At 45.8% G+C, this 24,580-nt stretch overlaps 2 protein-coding genes across 5 annotated transcripts in view; one reads left to right on the top strand and one right to left on the bottom strand.

The window, feature by feature from the left end:
* The window catches only part of Uba3 (Ubiquitin-like activating enzyme 3), a 33,592-nt gene extending 11,570 nt beyond the window's left edge, over positions 1-22,022 (bottom strand). For 3 of the 4 annotated variants that reach the window (XM_077677869.1, XM_077677872.1, XM_077677873.1), the window contains exons 1-11: positions 21,877-22,021; positions 21,254-21,344; positions 21,068-21,148; positions 20,537-20,619; positions 20,361-20,441; positions 17,694-17,737; positions 16,336-16,400; positions 12,394-12,534; positions 10,126-10,228; positions 7,361-7,474; positions 4,475-4,565 (exon numbers count right to left, since the gene is read on the bottom strand). In XM_077677869.1, coding sequence (XP_077533995.1) covers positions 4,475-4,565; positions 7,361-7,474; positions 10,126-10,228; positions 12,394-12,534; positions 16,336-16,400; positions 17,694-17,737; positions 20,361-20,441; positions 20,537-20,619; positions 21,068-21,148; positions 21,254-21,344; positions 21,877-21,890 — 908 coding nt within the window. In that variant the 5' untranslated portion in view covers positions 21,891-22,021. Of the gene's footprint in view, positions 1-4,474; positions 4,566-7,360; positions 7,475-10,125; positions 10,229-12,393; positions 12,535-16,335; positions 16,401-17,693; positions 17,738-20,360; positions 20,442-20,536; positions 20,620-21,067; positions 21,149-21,253; positions 21,345-21,876 lie in introns of all 4 variants that reach the window. The other variant, XM_077677870.1, reaches the window with a different exon arrangement.
* A 623-nt stretch (positions 22,023-22,645) lies between these two features.
* Positions 22,646-24,580, top strand: part of LOC144145979 (syntaxin-1A-like) — a 34,149-nt gene continuing 32,214 nt past the window's right edge. The window contains exon 1 of the mRNA XM_077677868.1: positions 22,646-22,854. Within this exon, the coding sequence (XP_077533994.1) occupies positions 22,822-22,854 (33 nt within the window). The 5' untranslated portion in view covers positions 22,646-22,821. The remainder of the gene's footprint in view (positions 22,855-24,580) is intronic.

The following is a 24,580-nucleotide window of genomic DNA, read 5'->3' as shown; positions in this document are numbered from 1 at the left end:
AAAACTGAAAGTTGTTTTAGGATTTCTCCTATACTTTTTGAGCGGCAAGACTAATTACCTGAAAGCTGAATTAAGCATAATTAACTAATTTGGCAAGAACTCCGTAAGATTTTTGTCAGTGTGATCAGGAAGGTCTATTTTGTGCCGACAAGCCATTAAATTATTGTTTCATATCAGGAATGTTTCATGTCAAAACGACAGTGAAACTTCTCTCTTTCTGTATATTTGAAGGAAAGAAAGCAATAATCTATAGCTTCTTGGCCCAAAATACGCCTTTCCTGATCACACTGAAATGAAATTCTTGTTGAATTTTCGATAATTAGTTAACTCTTTTGTGACCGCGCCTATTCAAAATCATTCAATTTGAACGATACCTTGGGAGTCCCTTTTAACTTTTCCACGACCGCGCCTATTCAAAATAGTTCAATTTGAACGATACCTTGGGAGCCCCTTTTCATAGCGTTCCAGGCGTTGCTCGAACAAGTAAAGCTATTTGGAGTTAGCTCAGAAAATGCCCTTTCAAAATCAGTTTTGTTTTCATTTTTGCAACAAAAACGTGATTTTTGACACGTGTTTGCATCACAAGAAAGTGGAAAAGGGACGTGGTCATCGCGCGTCACTGCTACCAAAGAAGAATGCATGCAACTCGTAATTACTCTGCGTCAGCGTTTGGTTTTCGTTATCAGGGCACGAATAATGAATCAGCAAACGATTTTCAATCGTCAGGTTTGCACTCTGACAGTAATAACCCCTGGAATGGGCTAAAAATGTCAAGCACTGCCTGTTTGCAAAGCTACTTTATGATTTTAGGCAGTTTTATTGCCTTTGCGCACGTTGTTCTAAGTTGTGTTGTAGTTCTACTTACCACAGGACCATTCGCGAACAGTTTACAACAGTTTCGGTTTTGTTTCTGCATCACGAAATTCATATTTGGCACTACTACGCAGTTACCTAACTTCAAGGCTACCTGCCATTGTGCCTTGAGCGTCCGCTACTGATCCTCGAACAAAGCATGCCGCTCCTGATTTCACCCCACCCTAACCTGACTTCTGCGATAAGAACTTCCGGTGCAAGTCAAAAGATAACACCCAGTCGCCAGATATTTGTTCCGACGAGGAGAGCGCTTCAAACCGGCCTTACATACCATCAGCTGTTAGCCTGCCAGTTTCGTTTCCATATGAGGGTATTTCCGGCAGTCTAGTGTTGCTTCTTAGTTGAACTCTCTATCCAGACGGAGTCTTCAATAAATTTTCTACGGTATCATTTCAAAAATTTTAGGTGAGGCTGCAATGTAGGAGGCTCATAGTGCTGATATTTTTTTATCGCGCAACAGCTACTCGGCTAAAGTTTGCAGGGCATGATTCTAGCGCATCGCACCTCATTCCTGTAAGCAAGGCTACAATTGCGAGTCAGAAGACGATAATTAAGCTCAACTTTATGTTTTGAGAGATAACTGACAGTGAACGTCAACAAGCATCAACCACGGAGTTCCGTCTTCAACTCCATGCATGTTTTTCCGCATCGTGTGCTTGTCCAAATACTGTGCTGGCCGTAAACGCAAAGTCAGTCATTGACAAGATGTTTTTACGTTACGTGGGGGCAAATTGGTGCCTCTGATAATGTCAAACCACCAGATTCCTTCCAGGGAACCACCTGAAATTGCACATTTTGAAATGGAGGTTGGGCTTCACCGCATGGCACAAGCACCATGCATGCTAATATTTTTTTTATACCGTATTTTCGTGCACATAACCCACTCCTGCATATAACCCGCACTCCCACTTTCTGTCGACAAATACAAAAATACATCCCCGCGTATTATTGCCCGCATATTTTATACAGAAGAAGATGGACCAAATCTACTACTCAAGCAACATTAAACATTTGTTTACACAAAAGAATGTACCTAGCTGACTACATACGTAGATGACTTGCCGCATACATTTTTTCAGGTTGGCATTTTGTTGAGCTGTCTGTGCAAAATAAGCACTGTCAATGGGATAACTGTGGCTCAGTCGCTATTACTGCTGTAGGCGCATGATGGCCCAACGCGCATTGCATTGAAGCTGCACCAAAGGAAATACCTCGCACATAGTCTGCACCTCTACTTCACCCTCGAACTTTTTGCATTTTTGGTGCGGGTTAAGCCGCGGGATTCACACGACGGAGAAACCCTCTCTTTTTGGCCCGCAAGACCCCCTCACGTGACCGGTTTTAGGCTCCGCCCCTCGGTGGGGATAGCCCGCGGTGGCTCCGCGAAAGAAAATGCCTCCGCATGTTTTCGCTCGACGGCGGTGGCCCTCGGCGGGGAATGGAACCTGTTCCTCGGCGCTGTCATCTGCTAGTCACTCCGCGTAGCTTCACACGTGTGGATGCGCTGCCAGGCCGGATAATCCAGTCCTGTGCTGTTGACGTCACACATCCGTCCGCCTCCGTGAGAGGGTTTCTCCATCGTGTAAATCCCGCTTTATACGCGCGAAAATACGGTATCTGACAAACTGTTCCGCACAATTCGACAGTTTTTCTACAGCCTGTTCTTGAAATGTTTCCCTACAAAATGCATATTCTAATTTTTTTCTACTACTGGTGGTTTGTTATACACAACTCCATTTTTATCATTTTCTTCGACAACATGACTAAAATTTTAAATTTTAATTTTTTTTCGCAACTATGATGCATGAAAACATTTTAAAAACTGGTGTTATTTGAAGGACGTTAAATAATCTGCATTTTGTGTTGCTGTAATTAGTGCCTAACCAATTTTTTTTTAGCAGAAAAACAAAATGTTTCCATGAACTGCGAAAAATCTGTCAATTTTCCCGCGGTCACGAAAGAGTTAATCTTGGGGTGACTTTGCGAAGGTGATTTGTCTTGTAACTCAAGAATTATGGAGGATATTTTTAAGCTGACTCAGTTTGGTTATTAAGATTGTTAACTACATAAATGCTCCGAATTTGGCACATAACAAAAATAGTTAATAAGTACCTTGCTCTGAAAGATAAGCCCAATCGGCCTTCAATGGGCAAATTAGCCTTGTGGGTTTTCTCCAATAGTCTAGTATCAGTGATTGACTTTAAACGCCTGCACATGCATACGTGCGTACTGTGCATATGTGACAGAGCTCTCTTTACCTAGGTTTTTCCCTCTTTTCCTTTTTATATTTTTTACCATTTCACATCGTCTACACAGCATTAACTCTTTCGGGACCGCCGGAAAAAGTGATGAAAAAGGGAGGTCTCGGTAAAAAATTTTTATTACATGAAGCAAAGATACCATCCTGCTTTAGCATATACCAAAATGCAGCTAATTATATGTTCTTTGACATACAATACCGTGTTTTACTTCAACGCTGACGATAGCACCATGAAAAAATCAGAAAGTAAGAACTTCGCAAAAAAACTACTGAAAAAGATAGAAAAAAGCGTAAATCTAAGAATAATTAAAAATAATAAAATTATTTCAGGATATACAAAATCTAACACAATGCTTTGTTTATTCATCACGAAAGTTTGATGCGGCTAGGTGTAACTGGTGTTTTGTTTTGTGTGTGATTTCTTTGGCACTAGGGCCATGGCTACGTCGTCGCCCAGGTACACGCCGGGCTCTCGGCTCGGCGAAAACTTGATCCGTTTCTGCGCTGGTGGCAGGAGATCACCACAATAGGTAGTTAACACCCTAGCGAACAGATATAAACTAGCCAGAACATATTTCGAGCGCGCATACCTACTTCAGGGCCAATTGAAACCGAAACCAACACCCACCTTTGAGCGCGATTCATGTTCCAGGCTGATCGACACCCGAATCCTCACTTGAGCTGAAATGCGATCTCTAAAGTCGCATTTCGACTCTTCACTGCCACTCTCATCGTCAAAATCCACAGTAGAAGGCGAAGATATGCGAGACGAGACGACGCGGATCTCTTATCGCGCTCGCGCGCGAGTATGTTTACATTCGGAACCACCGCCCGTCAGAATAAAATATCTGATGCGTTGCCGCCTGGCGATAAAAAAAGAAACTTCACAAAAGAGAAAACTATAGTTTTCAAACTATCTCCTAGATGTCGCTAGGTGTTCCATCGAGCGAAAATTTTTATTCTGCAGGCTCGCGAAACCATCGATCATATGTGACCGATGGCCTATAGGAGCGGTCCCGAAAGAGTTAATAAGCCTACTGCTCTGTAAATCATCTGAAGTAACAAACCTTGCTGTCCGAAAAGCTGACCTCATCAAGGATGGTTCTCTTTACCCTCTCTCTCAGCGATCAATATATGTATACGCATCATCACATTTTATTCGCCAGAAAAGTGCTTCACAATCTGAAATAGTGCAGGTTCTACATTGAAAGTTTATTAGGGCAGTATCCTACCAGTTCTCAACATAAACTGATTTCACCCCGTGTAAACTTCAGCGCATTCGTGAAGTCGATGCAGCAAGGACTGCAGTGGAAAGAAGAAAAGGCAAGGGTGGCAACTTACCTGGTAGCAAGCTTGAAGACTTCATTCACACAAACAGCGGCTATAACTGCATTCGTCGAGGCCACAGCTGGAATGATCCTCTTGACTACACCTGCAACGGAAGTGAATCCATGGGGAAATTAGCTGAAGAGACGCAACACACCTTCCCGGTCAACACAGGAAAAGCCACACCAAATAAATAAATTAATTAATAAAATTAAGCTGCACCCGCTAACTGCTACACGTGAAACAAAAAGTGCTATGATTTGTGCCAGGCAGCCTGATGGGCTATCAAAATTACGCTGTCAGGCGTTATCTTTTTTTGAAAAACTTATTGGAAGCGCTTGCTGCCACAAGACACAGTAGTATTAATCAGGGGTGAGACAGCTCAATCAGATTTGGGAGCAGTTTTTGGAGCAGCGAAATATCGATTTTGGAGCAGAAGAATCTTGATTTGGAGCAAAAGATCGACATTTATTATCTCACCTTAGGAGCTTAAAAAATCAAATTTTGGGCAACTCTGGGGGCACAGTGCACTTTTGCAAAGGACACTTTCATTATCCCGTCAATGCCGAAATTATTATTTTTGTAATTCCACACTCGGCTTTACGCACAAGCGTAGATCCACGGCAAAAGTTGCTCAAAGCGAGGTGACAGTCGTTGCACCCCGGCAGCCCTCCCATTTCAATCCCCAAGGTGCACATTCACTACGATCGTAATTTGAGTAACATTGGTATGTTTACCCACCTCCCTTTTGGCATTAAATTTCACTTCAGATAGATGAACCATTAGAGAGTTTTAGTATAGCAGAAAGCACCACTTTAGCGTGCCCATAGCGTTAGCGGGCATGCTAACCGTCGCGTAACGAGGTGCTATCCGTTTGCGATTGCAGCGCGCAAACGTTAACGCCACAGCTAAAACGCTATACTAAAACTCTCTGTTCTTAATAGCGTGCAGTGATAGCGCCCGTCCCGCTATTGGACATTGCTTGAACATTCTGCGGCGATGTAGCCTGCACCGCCAGTTCTGCAGTGCCGATCGTCCCATTCCTACCATTAGCAAGCTCTCTGTCAAAAGCAGCAATAACTCGGTGTTTTAGAACACCGCAATGAGTCCGAAATTTCCCTTCAAGCAAGCACCGTTCCTCACACTCAAGGCTGACACACGGCGAATTCGTGGGCACCCCGCTGTTTTTGATGAACTCCCGTCTTTCAAGTGGCGCAACTTCCCGCAACAGATCAAACAACTAAATGTAAACCCAGCCACTCCAAATAACCAAAAGCACAGTAGAAATCGGCGAAGGGCACTCTGACTGAACGACGAGCAACTGCTTCGCCTGTCTGCCATGTTTCCCAGTCTTTACCACACCAAGATGGCGGCGCCCAGTAATGGCGTTCCGGAGATCCGGCACTCCGAAAATTGCTGTTTTTCATCAACTTGCACAAGTAGTTTGTCGCCTCAGTACACAAAACACATAAGTATTTTTTCTACAGGACATCATAATGGTTTTCGATGGGAAAACTAAAAACTCACAGAATATAATATGTGCAACCCAACATTGTGACTTTAGAAAAAGCTATCTCGGGGACATTTTATGCGGGTTTTTTTATTGAATGTTCAATTAATTCATTAAACCTTTACAAACAGCAACACCTTGAAGATGCTGGAAAAGTATGCCGCCAGTAAGAATTTTTCCCCACTAAAACTGACGGGAGCATTAAAATCCTTGGCTCTCAGACTGTTTTGGAGCAGTTTGGCGCAATTTTTGCAATTTTCAAGCTTTTGGAGCAGCCTGGAGCAGGGAAACAAATTTGTATCAAAACTGCGCAATATGTGCAGCTGTCTCACCCCTGATTATTACAACATCGAGCATCAAACCAGGGTGTGTACCATGGCTCTGAGAAATCTGAACAGAGCTTTACTTAACATGAAAGAATAACTACTGCTATTGGCAATAGCAATACCAGCCATCTATATATCAAACCTTTCATTCCTCAGACAAATAGATCTGTCTCATTTTTTAAACAAATGAATTTGTCTCATTTCTTACTACAATAAATTAAGGAAGAAAAACCGCCAAGTACCACCATTGTTTATGTCAGGCAGCTGCGATATCATTAGCTATATGGAGGGCTCCTGTACAATGTAAATTGAAGCCACCATTAAGGACTAACCACAGGACGCGATTTTTGCGAGTGGCACGACAAGCACAACTCAATAGTTCACAGTAGACTAGTGGTGCGGGTGACAGCTGGTCCCCGTCGCTGGCTTTTGGTCGGCTAGAAGTATTCCGGAAGCAAGCGACGAGCGACAGCGGCTGAGGGGACTAGCGACAGTGACGACAGTGACCAGCTGTCACCCGCACCACCAGTCCACTGTGAACTGTTGAGTTGTGCTTGCCGCGCCGCTCGCAAAAATGGCGTCCTGTGGTTACCCCTTCAAACAGCAACCACTGTATAGATGGTTTGTGCAGTCATGAGATCCAATTGCCCCCCCCAACCACTTGAGTCACAGCAGCACTGGGTCATTGCTATGGATTAAAAGAATGCACAAGCCTTTTTCATGCTGCAACAAATGCATCCCCAAAGGTGCGTGGATTTTTTGAAATGCACATTCACTGTGCAACAAAGTACAGTAATGGTTCCACCAACACTTGTAGAATTTAATGTTTTCTTTTTTTTCCTTTTCTGTCAAAACAGAGGAACAACTTCACACTTTACACCATAACAACTGTATTGCTAATAAAACAAGTAGTAATAAAAATGCTCGCATGAAATTGTACTCTAGAAGCATTACTACTGCCATTTTTGCGAGCACTAGTCCAGTGACTTCCCCTAATGATTTCCCAGCACAACTCTTCGGCCCTGTGTGCCTTGATTCCACGGGATGACAGTCGGGACTCCTTGCCTTGTGTGAGCCTGTAGGTGACTCCGCTAATGTTGAACTCGTTGGCCCGTTCCGTCGCCTTCTCGTGGATCCACTGGATGTGATCCGGATTGTCCCCATCGATGGCTGTCTCCTCTGGCAACGACACGTTGCGTGGCAGTCAAGGAAAAAAAGAGGGCAGGTGGAGGAGAAGAAGGGGACACGTCAACCACTGCAGAGCATGGCTTCCTTGCTGAACCCCGATGGGGCTGCACTTTACAGGGTTTAAGGGGAGCACATGGGTCTTTGATCAAAAACATTATTTTCGCAGTTATGATGATAAAAACTGGGGGACATATGTAGCCTTTCATTCTGATTGCAGATGTAACATTTGTTTTTGTGAACAACGACTACACTCAAATTTATTCGAATTTTTATACTCGATTTTTTTTACAACTTTTGTACAAAAAACTGCTGGAGTGATGCAGCTGGACAAGGTACCAGTGAACTTTGCACAAATCCAGGAGTGCAATAAGACTAACAATACCATTCTATCTGGTCTGTAGCAGCCCTCGTGTGTGTCTATATCTCTTCCTTTGTGTCCGTGTTCCAGCTGCGCTGTCGTATCTTAACCATGTCTTTCCTTAAAGAGGCCATGAAGACCAAGCTCCAATTTGGTTCTTTCGAACTGCATGGGCCCTGTAACAGTGATGTCAAACTTAACGCTAACTTACAACGAGTAGCTCAGATACTAAGGGAGACAGATGAAGCAGTGGGATGTTCAACAGCAACTTTCTTGCCTTGACCTGATGCCACAGAGACTTGTTCGTGCTTTGGGGGATTCGTTGACCAGGGCCACCGTTCAGAAAACATGACTGTGCAACTTTACTGGTGCTTCTAGTTCCGTTTGATCACATCACTTGAACGCTAACGTGCGGTTAACACAAGGATAACTCTGTTTTTAGTATTTACTAGGGGTGTGCGAATATCAATTTTTTGATTTCGAAGCGAATTCGAATAATAAAAATAAAGTTCGAATCGAATCGAATATTTTCCGAATATTTTTCGAATACGAATACTTATTGTTTTTTTGTAAAATTAAAGTTTTCACCATCTAGAGACACAAAAACTGCAACTTTATTGCACAACAAATCATACAAAGTAAAATTAGAAATTACACAATACCATTGCACTCAACAGGTTAAGGTCTGAACTCACTTAAATGTTAACATGGAGAAAGGTTAACTGCTCGACATGTTCGGGGAGCAGTGACAACCTCCTGCTCGTCACGACTCCACCCGATACCGAAAGTAGCCGCTCACTTGAGACACTAGTGGCTGGCATGCCCGAGTTCGTGCACATTGCCGCGCGCTGATACAGTAAAATCTCGATGATACTATTCTTGCGGGACCGCGAAAAATATTCGTATCATCCGAAATTCGTATGAACCAACACAGACCAAAAAATTGAGCGCTGAAAAAAGTTTTCGTTTATTTCTTCTCTTACTTTCGCGTGAAGAAATTCGTGATTTTTTCTGCTTTTTTTAACCCCCATGTCGCAAAGCAGTCCTTTCTGGAGCACGTAAAGCTCTGCGCTCGTCTCCTCACTCGCTGTGCCCAAGCTCGCTACACGCCGCAACAGTCAAGCGTGAACCGCATGGTGCGTTTTTGCACGCGATTCGCTCGCCTCGGCTCTTCGAGCGCTGTATTTTCACGCCCGCATCGACGATTTCGCGCCCGCGGTAGCGCCTACCTCGGTCAGAAAATGACGCACGACGGGCGCGGCAGAATGGAGGAGCCTGACTACTTGCGATGAGATCGAGACAGCCGGCTTGGCTCCGCCGGAAACGGTTAGGCTTAGCACCCCGGCAAATATTTTACGGGCGCTTTCTAGCGGCGCGGGTGATGTTTTATAGTGCCGTTTTCGCATGCATTATCAGCTCCTTTACCACACAAGCAACTTCGTGTCTCCCTTGAGCCGCATTTTAAAGAGCGGTTAGAAACGGTCGCTCGAGCGCCCGCGCCACTTCGCGGCTGGAGCCATGTTGACGCCGCCGGCCGCGCCGCGCGCAGCGTGGGGGTGGTTTCCCGGCAGCGTCAGCGCGCGTTGGGCTTCGCAGAGCGTTTTCGTGAGCAGAAAACACCGATACAGTCTGCGAAAGCACGTACCGTTCGCCGTGTATATGCTTCGCCACTTTGCTGCTAAGACACGCTCTGAATTTTTTTTTTTAGTTTTGGGTGGTTCGAATATTTCGAACCATAAAAGTGTCATTCGAATCGAATCGAATACCAAAAAATTCGAATCGAATATTCGAAGTTTCGAATATTCGCACACCCCTAGTATTTACCCCATTACATCACCCCTTATATCGCATAGTGAGAAATTTGAAAGTTTTTCTAATTTCTTGTCTTTGTTTTTCAGTTAAAAAAACGCCTTTTGGAGCAGGAATTGCGCAAGCTAACAAAGGTTGGTTCTTGATATACGACAGAATTGTATCTCGCCACCACGGCCCATTTGATTGCAGAGCTGTCACGTATAACGACACAGGTTCTGTTGCAGAAAATGAGCCAGTAAGTCGCATGGCCATTCCTTTTTTTCCTCATTATGTAGCTTATTTGAACGAAGTTTACGTTAAAAGTGGGGTCAGTACGACTCTAACGAGCCAATCTTTCGAATGAACCAAACTTGTCTTTAGCCTGCACGGCCCCTTTATTACTCGTCTCAGCTCCATTAGACATTAAAGGCATGAAAAAAGACGTCTCGCCGCAATACCTAAAAAAAAAAAAAAAAAAAAATGGGCCACCCACCTCCAAAGGGTTTCTCCTTGGGCCACAAGAGGACCTTGACGTACTCAATGCAGTGCTCGGGAAGCCGTGGAGTGTGAGCTATGGTACACAGGGGAAAGTTCACCTGCATGACAAATGAAGAGGCGTAAAGGGAAAGAATGCAGGATTGCCTGCACTTTATCCTCGGCAACCAACTGGCCCCTGTTGCAGCTCTGTCAGCTTGCACGTAACCTAGCTGGTTACCACAGGCCTGTCGCATGGCTGAAGCAAATGCTCTGGCAACTACTAGTTTTATGCACACACTAAAAATGTGGAATGCAACAGACGAAAAAAAAGATGTAGATTAAAGTGAAACAACCAAAGCTGCACGTAGTTTCTACATAGCACCACCACATATCTTTCACGCGACACTTTTACGCTGCGCAGTGACAGCCAGACTTACGCTGCCCTAACTCCTGTCTGCCGCCTACCACCTCTCTGTGTTGTACACTTCCCTTGAAAAGGCTCCAAGTATGCAGTAAGGCCAAGGCTCATCCTTCGAAGCCTGCGTTGTCGACTCTATTGTATTGATAGAGTCAACAGTTGTTCGCAGCTGGAAAAACTTGGCCAGAAACATCATTCACGAAACACTTTTGCTCTGTTTGCTTGGTTACTTGCTTCTCGTACCGCCCCTACAGGTGTGTTCATCCCTTATCTGATCTCATAGAATGCAGCTTGGCTTGATACGAGGACAGCAGAACTCCACATACAAGCTGAAGTTGTGCTTGTGAAATGGCAGTCGTAGCACTTCTAGCCAGACAGTAGGTTGCTTGCTGTCAGAACAGACACAGCATGTGAGAAAGTACGCATACTTGGTATTGCAAATGTAGGAAGAAAAAAGAAAGCTTTAAAGAAAGACTCACCTTGCGTAAGAAAGTGAATTTATTGCGGAGGCTAACAAAGTGAATAAATCAGTGCGCATTTTTCTGACGTGACCTTGAGCTAGAGAAAATAACACGAAAAATGTAACAGAGCCCGCTGATGCAAGCAGAAAGAACAAAAATGCATTTTCTTTGCAGATATTTTTTAATGATAAGAATTTTGAATTATACGAATATTTTTCAGCCCTTCAGAAATTTGTACCGTTGAGATAATGCTACAGTTAAGTGCAAAGGAAATCAAGGAAACCCTAGACATCTGACAGGTTTTCTGGGGGTTTTTCTTTTTTTTTCTTTGCCATCACTTTTTGCTGAGAGATATAGCAAAAAATATCTTCTGCCACAACGAAGAAACCTAGCACTGCTGACATGGCTTACACGTGTCAACATAGTTTAGCTGATGGCAACCTTGGGCATCTTTGAAGCAAGACATAAGTACACAACCAAGAATAACAGAGTTCTTTTAACTAAAATACTCGCTGAATTGCTGGAGCCTTTATCGAAACAAATGGGAAAAAAGATGGATAAAAATGGTGCTGTAAAGAGCAGACAGAAGAGCACCACAACAAAAAAAAAGGATAAGAAAAAGATGCTGTTTCACACTGTCAGGTTCAGCGACATAAGTGTGTTCAGGTGGTTCAAACTACACATATCCGGTCACCTCCACCACTCGACGGTTAGGTAATATACAAAAGTATGATGGTCTAATGAGAATTCGTTTCAATGGCGTGAACAAGCCTCATCTGGTTGTTCATGCCATGAAGTGGGTCAAACAAATTTTGGCTCCCTTTGTTTAATGTGCGTGCTCCAGAAAGGATAAATTTCTGCTCATAAAACTTTGTCAAGTACACCGCTGGGGAGTGTGTGCTTCTCTGTGGTTATTCTACCGGTTTGGCTGCACTGTTCTTGGCCATGCATCCTCACTGACTTGGTCCAAGGACATCGCCTCTAGGTAAGTTGAGGCTCAAAAACATTAATCTCAGGCTAGTCATATCCCGCAGGGACTTCTTTTTCTGTCAGACTAACAATCACTTCCGGCACGTGTCTTTAGGCAATTGACTAATCATATGCGTCGCATGCTCCGAGCAATCCTCCGTGGGCTCTCTTCTCATGCTCCATACCCAGGCGCGACGCCACTCATAAGCTGGCAACCTTAAACAAAATGAAGCCCTACGGAGCACAGGGAAAAGCCAACAGTTCTCGATAGCTTTCCCCTCCCCTGTTATACCATTTCCCAACACATCTGAGCTGTCTGGTTACATTTCCCCTCCATGTGCCGACACCCTCCCAAACAGCTTGAAAGTTCACGTGCCAGTCTTGCACCCTCGTCCACCAGGATTGGGCAAGAACGAAAGAGGTGGCCGCTGCTCACCTGTGGTGGGTACAGGTCCAGGGTGCAGTCGACGCAGGCATTCATGGTGGGCACGATGACGCGTGCGTTGCCCTTGAAACCCTCGGTGCCACCGTCCACCATGGGGGTCGGACAGTCCGGGTTGTCCAGGCTCAGCTGAGTCTGCGTTAAAAAAACAAAAGTAAAGATGTCTCTGCAAGACTCTCTTACGTCGTGAAGATGACAGTGAGGATGTTGTGGACGTTGCAAAGCGAAGAAGGCCTCCAAATGAATGAATTGAAACCACACTCAGTTCTGCAGCAATCCCGACGCAGTTTTTGAGCTTTACCTCATCCAATGCTGCATGCAAGAAACTGGGAGACAAAGAATTTCACACGACACAAACCGAGCGGAACTTGGTAAGAGGTGCGTGCTCAGGAATAACTATGACGACCCATTCACTTTGGGACTTGCGATGTCAACTGCGATGAGGGCACAGCATGTACCAGACAAGTTCCACGTAGAATGAGTTCCGCCTAAGACCAACACAACGTTGTGTTGCTTTAGAAAAACAAATTGAGGCAGCTATGTATCCTTCGCTCAACCTGGGCATATTGCTGGCTGAACAGACAAGCTACTAAAGGACTATGACCTGAGGAATTATTTTGGGTGACTTTACGCCTTCTGCATTCGTTTCCATGCAAGCAGGGAATTACATTCAAGTGAAGTGCCTTTGAGGAAATTTTATAGATTCATAGACAGTCTTCTTAACTCTTTCGTTACCGCACCTATTCAAAATCCTTCAATTTGAAAGATACCTTGGGAGTCTCTTGTCATAGCGTTTCAGGCGTTTCTCGAACAAGTAATGCTATTTGGGGTTAGCTCAGAAAATGCCCTTTCAAAACCAGTTTTCTTCTCCTTTTTGCAACAAAAACGTGATTTTTCACACGTGTTTTCATCACCTCGGTGTGGAAAAGGGGCGTGGTCGTTGCGTGTCACTGCTACAAATGAAGAAGGCGTGCTCCTTTTAATTACTCTGCATCAGCATTTGGTTTTTGTTATCAGGGCACGAATGGTGAATCAGAAAATTATTTTCAATCGTCAAGTCTGCACTCTTAGAGTAATAATTCCTGAAATAGGCTGAAAATGTCAAGCACTGCCTGTTTGCAAAGCTACTTTATGATTTTAGGTAGTTTTATTGCCTTTGCGCACGTTGTTCTAAGTTGTGTTGTAGTTCTACTTGCCAGAGGACCATTAGCGAACAGTTTATAACAGTTCCGGTTCCATTTCCGCACTGCAAAATTCATATTTGGCGCTACAGCGCAGTTACTCAACTTTAAAGGAGTACTGACACGAAATTTTTATGTTACGTTTTTTTCGCTGCTATGCGTGCCTACCAGCCCACTAATCATAGAATGACAGATTAGACGGTCGAGCGCAGCGTAAACATTCATTTACGGCCTCGTTTGTTCGTGCCAGTTTCGGTTTCGACAAAAAAACGCTGAGCGGCCGCCATGACAGCATGTATTACATGGCGTCACCATTCTTACCGTACCGCTGCCTCTCTGGAAGCGCGCGCGAACGAGCGCACGCGCGCGCCCAGACCGGCCGAGGTCTTCGCCGTCCGCACAGACCCGGGCAGCATGACGTCAGTCCCAAAACCATGACGTGTACACACGCCCGAGCAGCGCGCGCCAACCACAGCCAGCGCATCGGCTTCGTCACGGGAGCCCCGACGTCGGCAGTTTGGGGCATGTAGCAGATGATGTCACGTCGGCCCGCTCTGGGCTTTCTCGTGCGGGCGAAGATTAAAATGGATTTTAAATATGTTTCGCTGAACGGTTGCTGTTGAAACTTGCTGGGAGATATCTCCTGATTAAAAAGGCAGCGTTTTACATAGTTATCTCAGCTTTGAAATTTCGTGTCAGTACTCCTTTAAGCCTATCTGCCATGGCACCTCCACAGTCTGCGACTGATCCTCGAACAAAGCATGCCGCTCGTGATTTCATACCCCCATAACCCGATTTCTGTGATAAGAACTTCCGGTACAAGTCAAAAGATAACACCCAGTCGCCAGACATCAGTTAAAACAACAAGGGCGCTTCAAACCGGCCTTGCACACCGCCAGCTGTTCACCGGCAAGTTTCGTTTCCATACAAGGAGGGTATCTCCGGCGGTCTAGTGTTGCTTCTTAGTTAAACTGTCTATTCAGACGGAGCCTCCAGCAGGTTTGGTATTGTTTCTTTCCAAAAATGTTAGGTGGTGCTGCAATGCAGGAGGCTCGAAGCTGAACTCTCATTGCGCAACAGCTACTTGGTGAAAGCTTGCAGGGCATGATTCTAGCACACCGCACCTCATTCCTGCAAGCAGGGCGGCAAAAGCGAGTCAGACGATGATAATAAACTGCAAGTTTATGTTTTGAGGGATAACTGACAGTGAATGTCAACAAGCATCAACCACCAAGTTTCGTTTTCAACTCCATGCAGATTTTTCCGCATCGCATGCTTGTCCCAAATTGAAATAAAAAGTCAGCCATTTGAAAGATGTTTTTATGTTATGCGGGGACAAATTGGTGCATCTGATAATGTCAAACCTCCCGATTTCTTCCAAGGAACCACCCAAAATTGCGCATTTTGAAATGGGGGTTGGGCTCCATCCGACAAGCTGCTCTGCACAAGTTACCATTTTTTCTAGGACGTGTTCTTGAAATGTTCCCTACAAAATGAGCATTTCAAATTTTTTCAACTATCGGTGGTTTGTTATACACGACTCCTTTTTCACCATTTTCTACGGCAACTTGACAAAAATTTTGATTTTGTTATTTTTTTTCGCAACTATGATGCATGAAAACATTTTAAAAGCTGGTGTTGTTGGAAAGGTCATTAAATCATCTGCGTTTTATGTTGCTGCAATTAGTGCCTAACCAATATGTTTAGCAGAAACAAAATCTCTTCTTAGACCCCTAAAAATCGGTCAATGTCTCGCGGTAAGGAAACAGTTAATAAGGCATCATGCATGTTAGGACTCTTTTTACTAAACGAGTTAGAAGCAGGGAAAATCATTTATGCTTATAGTCAACTTAATTTAAAAGTACAAAAACATAAACGTCAGGCAGCTGTAGTCCAAAACACATCACTAAGAACCCTGACTTGGGAAAGCGGAAACATCTGCTCTAGCACCAGACATGCTGCATTTGAAATACAGACATACATAGTTTTAAAGGAGCCATGAAGACACAATACAAGTTGGGTTTATTAGAAATACTGCTTAGTCCCGATAACAATGATACCAATATCATCGCAATCTTCGAACAAATAACGGAGATATTAAAGAAAACGTGTGAAGCAGTCGCTACCCCCTAGCCAATTTCCCGCAACTTTTCTATGACATCACGGAACCTTGTTTGTGCGATTGGCGGCCGCCTAACTCACCTGTCGCGACGACACATGACTGGACGTCTGTAATGGGGCCTCTAGTTCCATTTGACCGCATCACTTGAATGCTAAGTGCAGTTAATGCACTGAAAATCATGTTTTATTGTTGGCCCGTATGACGTCATTCCTGCTCATAACACGTCACTGTGGCGCAAAATTTGAAGGTTTTTAGATACTTGTTGCTTTTTCTTCGTTAAAAAACATCTTTTGTGGCTGTAATGGAGCTGAGTGAGATACTGAAGACCCTAGTTCTTTGAAATTAAACGAAGTTGTATTTTCCCTTCATGGCTCCTTTAAGAGCAGACTACGCCCAAATGGCTTTGCATGAACATTAATTACTTGAACAAAGTTCAAATTGCTAGGAGAATAATGCATTCCTTCCATTTAAATAGAAAGAAGAGAAGACAAAAAAAAAAAAAGCTTATTATGGAATCAAATTATACGTAACTAAAAAAAAGTTTGCTATAAAAATGGGCTATAAAAGCACAACTTCCCCAGATTGCAATGCAAGGACCGCGCCAAAAACTGTAGTTCCGTCATTCGAACTCACCACCATGCCGTTGGCCCACCGCCGTGCAACAATGGAGTCAAGGCCGCACACGACTATGTGAAACTCTGCGTAAAATGAGAGGGAAAAAAGGGTGAGGCCACATCACGTTTACCCGACCCCTGATTCAAGCCACAGGCAAGCCTTGATGACCAAAAGGCTTTATTTCAGGTGGCCACTGACGATTTCACACAGTAAACAAACTTGATACTATACAATGTTGTTGTACATTTTACAGCCAAGCCTGAGCCAACTTCAAAAAACTTCACTTTTTTCAGACTGAAAAAAAAAAAAAAGGATCGTCTTAAACTGCGCTCAACTGTATTCCTCCCACGTGCTTATGCCACATAGTGTTGAAAATCTGCTGCAAGAAGACACAAGCACCTCCCACTCTGCACGACATATTTCAGCAGCTGACAAGGGTTGACTGCAAAAGGCCAATAGGTCATTACGTCGTATTTTGTGGGGCCTTCTTATTGGATTTGTCTTGGTTTATTTGTATTTCTTGGCGAAATAAAAATCGGTTGTAGTTCAGTGCTTGCCCTGTGTTCTCTTCCTCGTGTATCATCGTCTTCATGCACTGTTAACACCTTCACGATGCCCCCCCCCCAACTAGCCCACCAAGTCATCCTTGTAAACTTTATCCTCATTACAGTAGGCCCTTATTGATACGTTAAAAACACAAGCGAGAAACGCACTATCCAGGAAAACTTACTATCTGGGAAGAAACGTACTATCGGGCATTTTTAGTGTTCACAATTGAGAGCGTAGTAACCAAAAGTCGTATGAACCGGGAACGTACTACTACTGACCATACACTAAAACAGCAATCAGCCCTCCAGGAATTGTTGAGGCACGACTCTACAAAGCATGAAATAAAATGAAGTGTCCAAATTTTCCAGGAATGCACATTATAGGGCAATATTTCGGAAACAAATGAAGCTTAGCACATGACTTTTAAGCAATAGCCGCTCCACAAGACCGCACATCAATGAGATTTGGCACACAGCAGTTGCTAGTACATGCTGGATGAGGAAATGAGATGTTGCAGTGTGAAGGCTTGGTCTGTAGCAAGCACTTTTGTACTGCCCTACTACGCTTTGCATGACTGCATTTACGCTAACACGTGAACCTGTCACACAAGCTTCAGTTCCATCAACTCTACCCCCAACCTGTCAAGATCAGTCATAGCTGTGGTCATAGTTGTCATAGTCGTGTTTAGGCACACCTCAGAGAAAGAAGCACCCCTGGTGTGAAGGCAAAACGAGAGCAAATGTGCCCGCCCTGCTTTCACACACAGAAGGATGATCCTGCAGATCGAAATGATGCCGATAGAAACGTCCAAGCACACTCTGACTCACTTTGGTAGAAGTCTCGTTCATAGTCTTGAATCTTCTTGAAGTGCCTACATGTCATATGTGGAGTAGTGAATCAAGGATCAATCAATTTTGCAGTAACATGGCGAACAGCAGCTGCCGAAGCCGTCCAGCACTGGGCTGACATAAGCATAGCTAGGCCACCCCCTCTTTCCTTAACGTGAAAGAAAAAAGAATGTTACAAATGATTTTCACCCGCCGCGGTGGCTCAGTGGCTAAGGCGTTGCGCTGCTGAGCACGAGGTCGCAGGTTCGATTCCCGGCCGCGGCGGCCGCTTTTCTGATGGAGGCGAATAGCAAAAACGCCCGTGTGTACGAGATTTCGGCGCACGTTAAAGATCCCCAGGTGGTCAAAATTAATCCGGAGCCCTCCACTACGGCGCGCCTCATCGCCTGCGTTGCGTCGGCGCGTTAAACCCTACAATCAATCATCACAAATGATTTTCAGTCACTGGATATACTACATAAACACACACACTTAAAGGGACCCTGCAGCACTTTCCATTGACTACTCGGAAGGTATTTTGGGGTAAAGTCTATTTTCTCAGCAATCTCTTTCCACAAGAATTATGAAACTATCACCGAAACTACGCGTGATGAGAAATCGTGCATAATCGTTCCCTCTCAACTCGACCGCGGACATCGCAGACAGCGCGACGAAAGCTAGGCGCTCTCTCCCAGAGAGGGGGGCGGCTCGTGACGTTCTCTTCGGCGGCCTTCGATATACCACAGGCCGCGGAGTTCTCTTCTTTTCTCCGCAATGTGGAGGGGTCTGTTTCCGGCCTGGTGCCACAAAAAAGCAGGCATGGCTGCCTGCTTGCAAGCGTGCACTCAGGCTGGTAGGGTGTTTGTGAAGCAATAAACATTTGTTATGGAGTGGTCTCGTTGAAAGGGGAGTATGAAGTTCATCACTCAAACTCCACGTGCACTCAAAACACAAAAGAAACGCTAAACTGTGCATACAGGTTCAGGCATACAGGAGGTTAGTAAACAGCGCCGATGACGGTGGATCGTCACAGGAAATGGCAGAAATAAGCCGCGAAGTTGACCAGCGACAGCCAGTAGGACAGCCATGGCGGCAGTGACGTTGTTTAGGCCATGCCAGGGGTGCATAACGAGGAAAATTGATGAGAGCGCAGTTTGTTTTCCACGTCTTTCACAGCGATATGCACGCTCACCGCTTCACGTGCACAAGTGATATTTGGCTCAGGTATTCCTGGCAGTGTAATCTAAACGTCACGCAGGTTTACTTGCACTGCTCAAAGAGTGGTGCAGGGTGCCTTCCATGAAGACAAAATATGTTTGGTTCTTTAAAAAGACTGCTTTCTCCCGGTAACAACGGTGCCGATTTTATCGCAAACTTTGGAGAAATAATGGCGATATTAGGGAAAACAAAGGAACCAGTGGCGACTCCACAGTCACTTTTCGGCAACTTTTCTACGACATCACAGAATCTTATTCATGCAATTCACAGCTGCTGGCCTAAGCCACCGCCAAGAAACATGCCCGGGAAATCGTAGGAGGGTCTTTAGTTCCGTTTGGTTGTATCACTTGAGTGCTAATAGTATGCAGTCAACACGCTGATAACTGTTTGGTGCTGGCCCATTTTCAAGTGTTATAGCAGAGATGAGAACCGGTCCCAGTACAGTGCCCGGTACACGGTAGGTGCACCTGCGCATGTGTGCAGCCAATCTCTCCCCCTTTGTGCACGTGCACTAGCACCGGTCGGCTACTGGGTGCTGTACCAGGTCCGGTTCTCCACTCTGCTATAACTTTCTATTACGTGACTCCTGTTCACCGCTGTTCACGTCACTGCAGTGCGAAATTCAAAAGTTTGCAGAGTTGTTTCACTGAATGTATTGTGAAGTTTTCCAGTAAAAAAAAAAAACAAACAAAACAAAAAACACCCTTCGCTGCTGGAATGGAACTGAGTGAGTAACTAACTAAAAGCTAGTTCTTTTGAATTGAGCAAAGTTGTACTGTGTCTTCATGGCCCCTTTAAAGGGACACTGAAGTCAACATACAAGTTGCTTTAGATCGGTAGATTAGCTCACTGATAACACGAATATACCCCACTTGCGTGCAGCTTTTGTAAAAACAAGGTAGAAAATGGCGAAAATATGAGAACAGGCGTCGCTGCCCCTGGCTATGCCGTGAAACCTGCATTGGAAGAGGTTGAAATTGCATCTTCGTTTTTAAAGTGAACGCTTGCTTAGTGGGACCAATGACGTCCTGTCATAAAACTAATGCATTTCCTCATAGACCAGCTGGTAGACCGAAAAGCCCCGATAAGATATCTGGACACATGATGGCACGTGCGTGACACCAAGCTTTCATTGTGTCAAAACTGTGGCTTGAAAATCGTGAAAGATGCGGTTCTATAGATAAGACAATATGTGCATCGATCATGACGAAGGAGCACAATAGCATACTTTAATCTCATAAACCACAAACCGCGAAACCAGTGCACAAAAAATCGTCGCATGGCTTTGTTCTTCGTTTGCAATTTGGGTCTTTGAAGTTGAGTGGATGCACTTTTAGCGAAAGCTTTGACGCACTTTTGACACAGTTGTGATGTGAGAAAGCTTTCGTGCTCCTCTCAATTTTCATGGGGAAAGGTTGGCAGAGCTGTTATATTTTTGTTCAAGGATACGGAGTCACCTGGCAACCAGGCACCCGTTGATTGATGAAGGCTGCGGCCACCTCAGCTTTCGGCTTCCCGATGTCACTTTTCCTGCAAACACACAAGCGCAAACATTCAAGGTTCAATGAACGTGCACAGCAAGTTGAACAGACAACTACAAGCCGACAGTCGCAACAAAAACATACCTGAACAGGAACTGCCTGTTGAGGTTGGACAGTTCTATCGTGTCCATGTCGATCACGTCGATGTGGCGAAACCCCATCAAGGCCTGCACGCAATGCGAAACGAAGGATTACACGAAAGCTTCGACTTTTGTCCGTTTCAATACTGCGCAGCCACCACGTACAAATGTGACGGGGTTAAAGTCAGCTTGCGGTGGTTAGTAAGGCACAGTAGAAGGTGCTGGAAAAATAAAACAGAATCGCAATTCATTGCTACTGGTGTAACTTGCAGATGTGTGTCGTTGGCTACTACTTGAAGTGAACCTGCATGGCTGTGATAGAAACGTTTTAAGATTAATGATTAAAGCAGCGTGACGAGCTGTAGTGGTGTTGAGATTTCGTCCATCTAATGCCAGTATATACAGCTGGCAGTAAGGCAATCAGCAACAGCAATAAATGCTCCTATTGGGAGTGGAAGACAACAAGATTGCAGCGAAACAATTTGTACAAGGTACGAACGCCCTGTTAATTCTTCGCGTGCACATGCGGCCTTACCAGGTCTTTGAGCATCTCACAGCCGAGGCCCCCAGCTCCGATCACCAGGACTTTGATGTTGCTACGCAGCATCTCCAGGTTCTACAGTTGAAAAAAGAAGGTGCAAAAGTTTGAGGTCCCCCAACAGCGCAAATGTTTCTATGGCGATACCGCCACACCAGTGGGAAAACACATCCGCAGACTTACAGCTGGGCCTTTCTCGAAGTCTGGATGAACAAATGGACCGGTCCGCAGTAGAAGCTTCTCGATGTGAGTCCATCGCTTGGGCCAGTCCGCACTTCAAATTGGGGGGAAGGAGATTCAACACTAGCTCAGGGGTACAAAAGTTACGGAACTATAGGAATTTAAAATGAGCTGCAAAGGCAAACTTCGCGAATCCGTACAGTAAAGGCTAGCTAAAGACCGGCGTTGGTACTGAGTATTCTTTGCTAGTTTAATAGGGGCACACAAGACCACAGCGAAGTGGAAAAGCGACACAGCTAACGTCCACTGGACTGTGCTTTCTGAAGCGTCCGTGATGAGAGCACCCAAGTACGTTTAACAATTCCATCTTGCAAAGAACAGTGCATGACGATGCGTGAATTGCGTAACAATGTGTCTTATAAGAGCAAATACCCTACATGCGGTGACATTTGAGCTAACTGGCGCCGGTTGCATTTGCATTAGTTCAGATCAAAATATGGGTCTGGTGGTACACCATTGGCCTGTAACAGCCTTTGCCCCTCGTTCAACAGAATCATGAAAGAGACTTTCGGATATACACAGCTCCAAAAGTAACAATTCAAGGACATTTAAACGGAGAAACATACCCATCCACATCCATGTTAGAGTGAGCGCGACTCTATCAGGGCGTCCATCGAAATAGCAGACTTTTCTTGGATTGACTCGCACATCGAAGTCGAGGCCTGCCAGCTGTGTTTTTAGAGAACCGAAACTTTTTAGTTTCGGTTCTCTAAACACAGCTGGCAGGCTTTGATTAAATCTAGTTTGCGAGAAACGTTGAAACAAACAAATCCTATTTGTCCAGCTTATTATTATTTGTTGTTGTTTTATGTAGTAGAAATGTTTATCGCGTGTTATCAATGTTTGTCTGCTGTGCCATTGTCTGTGGTCATTGTCCCAGAGAATTTTCAGGGTATCCGCAATTTATTGTTAACCAAGATTCTTAAACGAAGATTGCATATACGAGAGCAACTGACTGTTTCACACACGAGAGCAACCAGTTGTTTCAAACTATAGCGTGTAATAATTACGATGCGGCCTGGGCGATGAATCAGTTTGGCTCATCGCCACTCCCATCAGGTTCCGCGATTCACTTCTCGTTCCCCTACGAACGCGCAGTGTTCACTACCAACTAGCTTTCATAATCCAGCGCAAGCGAGAAACGTCCTGCGGTCTGCGCGAAGTGGTTGACCTGCAGCGCTCTCGCTCATTGAAGCATGCCACAGTGGGAAACAAAGGAACTACGAAGTACCAAACAACCAAGCGAACATTGCGCGTGCCGCGCAGGCTGTTCATGAGTGTCCTGCGAAAAGCGCTCGTCGCACGGGGCTGGGGGCGCTGCCGTTGCGACCGAGACTCTCGACCTGCCTGCAAAAATCGATCCGCAAAAGGGAGTAGTGCAGTAGAGAGTCCTTTCCGTGATGTCTTCGCTGGTGGAAATGGAAATGTGCCGCCTTAGCCGCTCGTGCGTGTTACACTAGTCAAAAGTGACGGCCCTGTGGACTAACCTGTGACTTCGCTAGACTATCAACATGACCAAGGACAGACTCGCCGCCCTAAAAGCGGTAAAGTACCCCGTAACCGAAACGGCAACCGCGTCTGCGGGGCGGGTTGCATCGGCACTGCGCTACCGCCTTGGGACGGGGAACTCACTGGCTGTTTGAATCGTTTTGGAGGGTAAAAAATGCACTGGGGTAGATGTGTTTCCAGCCTGTTGACTTTTGGAGTGAGTGTTTGACCGGAAGTAACTTCTTTCTCCACTTACTTTCGACTCGGGATAACGTGGATAGGGAAAATCGCAGCGTTGGCGCGGTGCCGTGTGTCACGCAGACGCTGCACCAAACCCCGAACTTTCCTTCGAATGCCGCACGTCTCGGTGGAGAAAAAAAAATAACCTGCGCCCACACGGCGCCGCTCATTGTAGCCTCGCCGCCGTAGGACATTGTCCACACGCCCGCCCGTCCCTGGCTTCGCGTTTGGACGCATCTGTGTGTTTTAAGCTACGAGGGCACGCATTGAATCGATCAATTTGACGACGGATGTGGGTGCTTAAGCCTAAAATAGTGGCTCAAACACCTCAAAAGATACACCGACGGTCGTCGGTTTCCGTATAGCGAGGGGAAAATTGAGCGATCGTGCGGTGCTCCGAGCTAGTTTCGGTGCCGCAGTGTGCTGCGCTCGCGGAAGCGCGCTGTGGGCGCTGCGTTTCGTTACCGATCAAAAACTCCCTATGGGAGGGGGGCGGTGGAGTTTCGCGTGTGTTTGTAGCCTTGCTAACTGTCAGAAGCGTTGCGGAACCGCATATCCGCCTCCCGTTAGCTTCGATATATCGTCGCCAGCGGCTCGTGGGTGTTGGGCATGAACACTGCGGTCGTTCGCCGATTAAGAAAAGTCGTCAGTCGTGTGGTGCCCGCTTGTAGTGCGGCTGCGGCGTGCTAGAAGGGCGTCGCGGAGGGTGTTCCGCTTAGCTGGCTCTGATCCTTTTGTTTTCTTTTCTGCTCGCCTCGTAGTGTGTGGAGTTGGGAGGGGTGGGGGTCGTCCCCCTCTCCCCTCTTGTGTCCCGTGTCATATCTTTCTCCCCTCGCCTCCCGAGACGACGACGTCGACGTTGTCAGCCGAGGGGCGTGGGTGTTTCATTCACCGACGCCAGGAGCGCGGCGTCTGGCGGCCCCCCTCGCAGGAATTCGATTAGTCAGGGCTAATTGGCCGGTCCTGATGAAAACGGCGTCATCGGTCGTCGAATATAAACTCGTTTGCGCCTCTCTCTATCTGGCCGTCTTTATGCGGGGCTTATTGTGCGTGGACATGTAGCGCTGGGGCAGGGGGGGCATCTTGCGTGCCCTTTGGAATGCGTGGTGGTTTACGCGTATGTGCGCAAGGCGTGTTCTCGCTTGTGGAAGAGCGCGGCGCGCCAGCCGGCCGGCCTGTTGAATGTCAGGAGAGCGTTAAGAGTTACGACTCGTGGGCGTAGCTGTTTTTTCGCGCCGGGGCATGTCGTGGGACGGCAGCTTTTGTGAGGGACGCAGCACCCGGGAGACGTCCTGTGAACTTTGCGAACGCCGCCGCCTGTGTAGCCTAGATTGCTGTGTGCTGCGAAACTTTTGTCTGGAGCGGTGTCTGACCCCCCCCCCCCCCCCCCCCTTTCTCTCCACCCCCCCTCCCCGCTCTCCTACACAATCACAGAAATTTCTAAAAGATGAAAAGATGCGACGAACTTTTCTGTACAGTGTTTCCTCGTGATAGGTGCTCCGAAACTATCTTCTGATTACAAGTTATTTGCCACTTACGCCA

This window comes from Haemaphysalis longicornis, unplaced genomic scaffold (genome assembly GCF_048455015.1).
Source record: "Haemaphysalis longicornis isolate Haplotype H1 unplaced genomic scaffold, Haemaphysalis longicornis Haplotype H1 scaffold_7, whole genome shotgun sequence".
In the NCBI taxonomy this organism is placed as follows: domain Eukaryota; kingdom Metazoa; phylum Arthropoda; class Arachnida; order Ixodida; family Ixodidae; genus Haemaphysalis; species Haemaphysalis longicornis.
The sequence above is the reverse complement of the archived record's forward strand: the minus strand, read 5'-3'. Positions and strand labels throughout refer to the sequence as shown.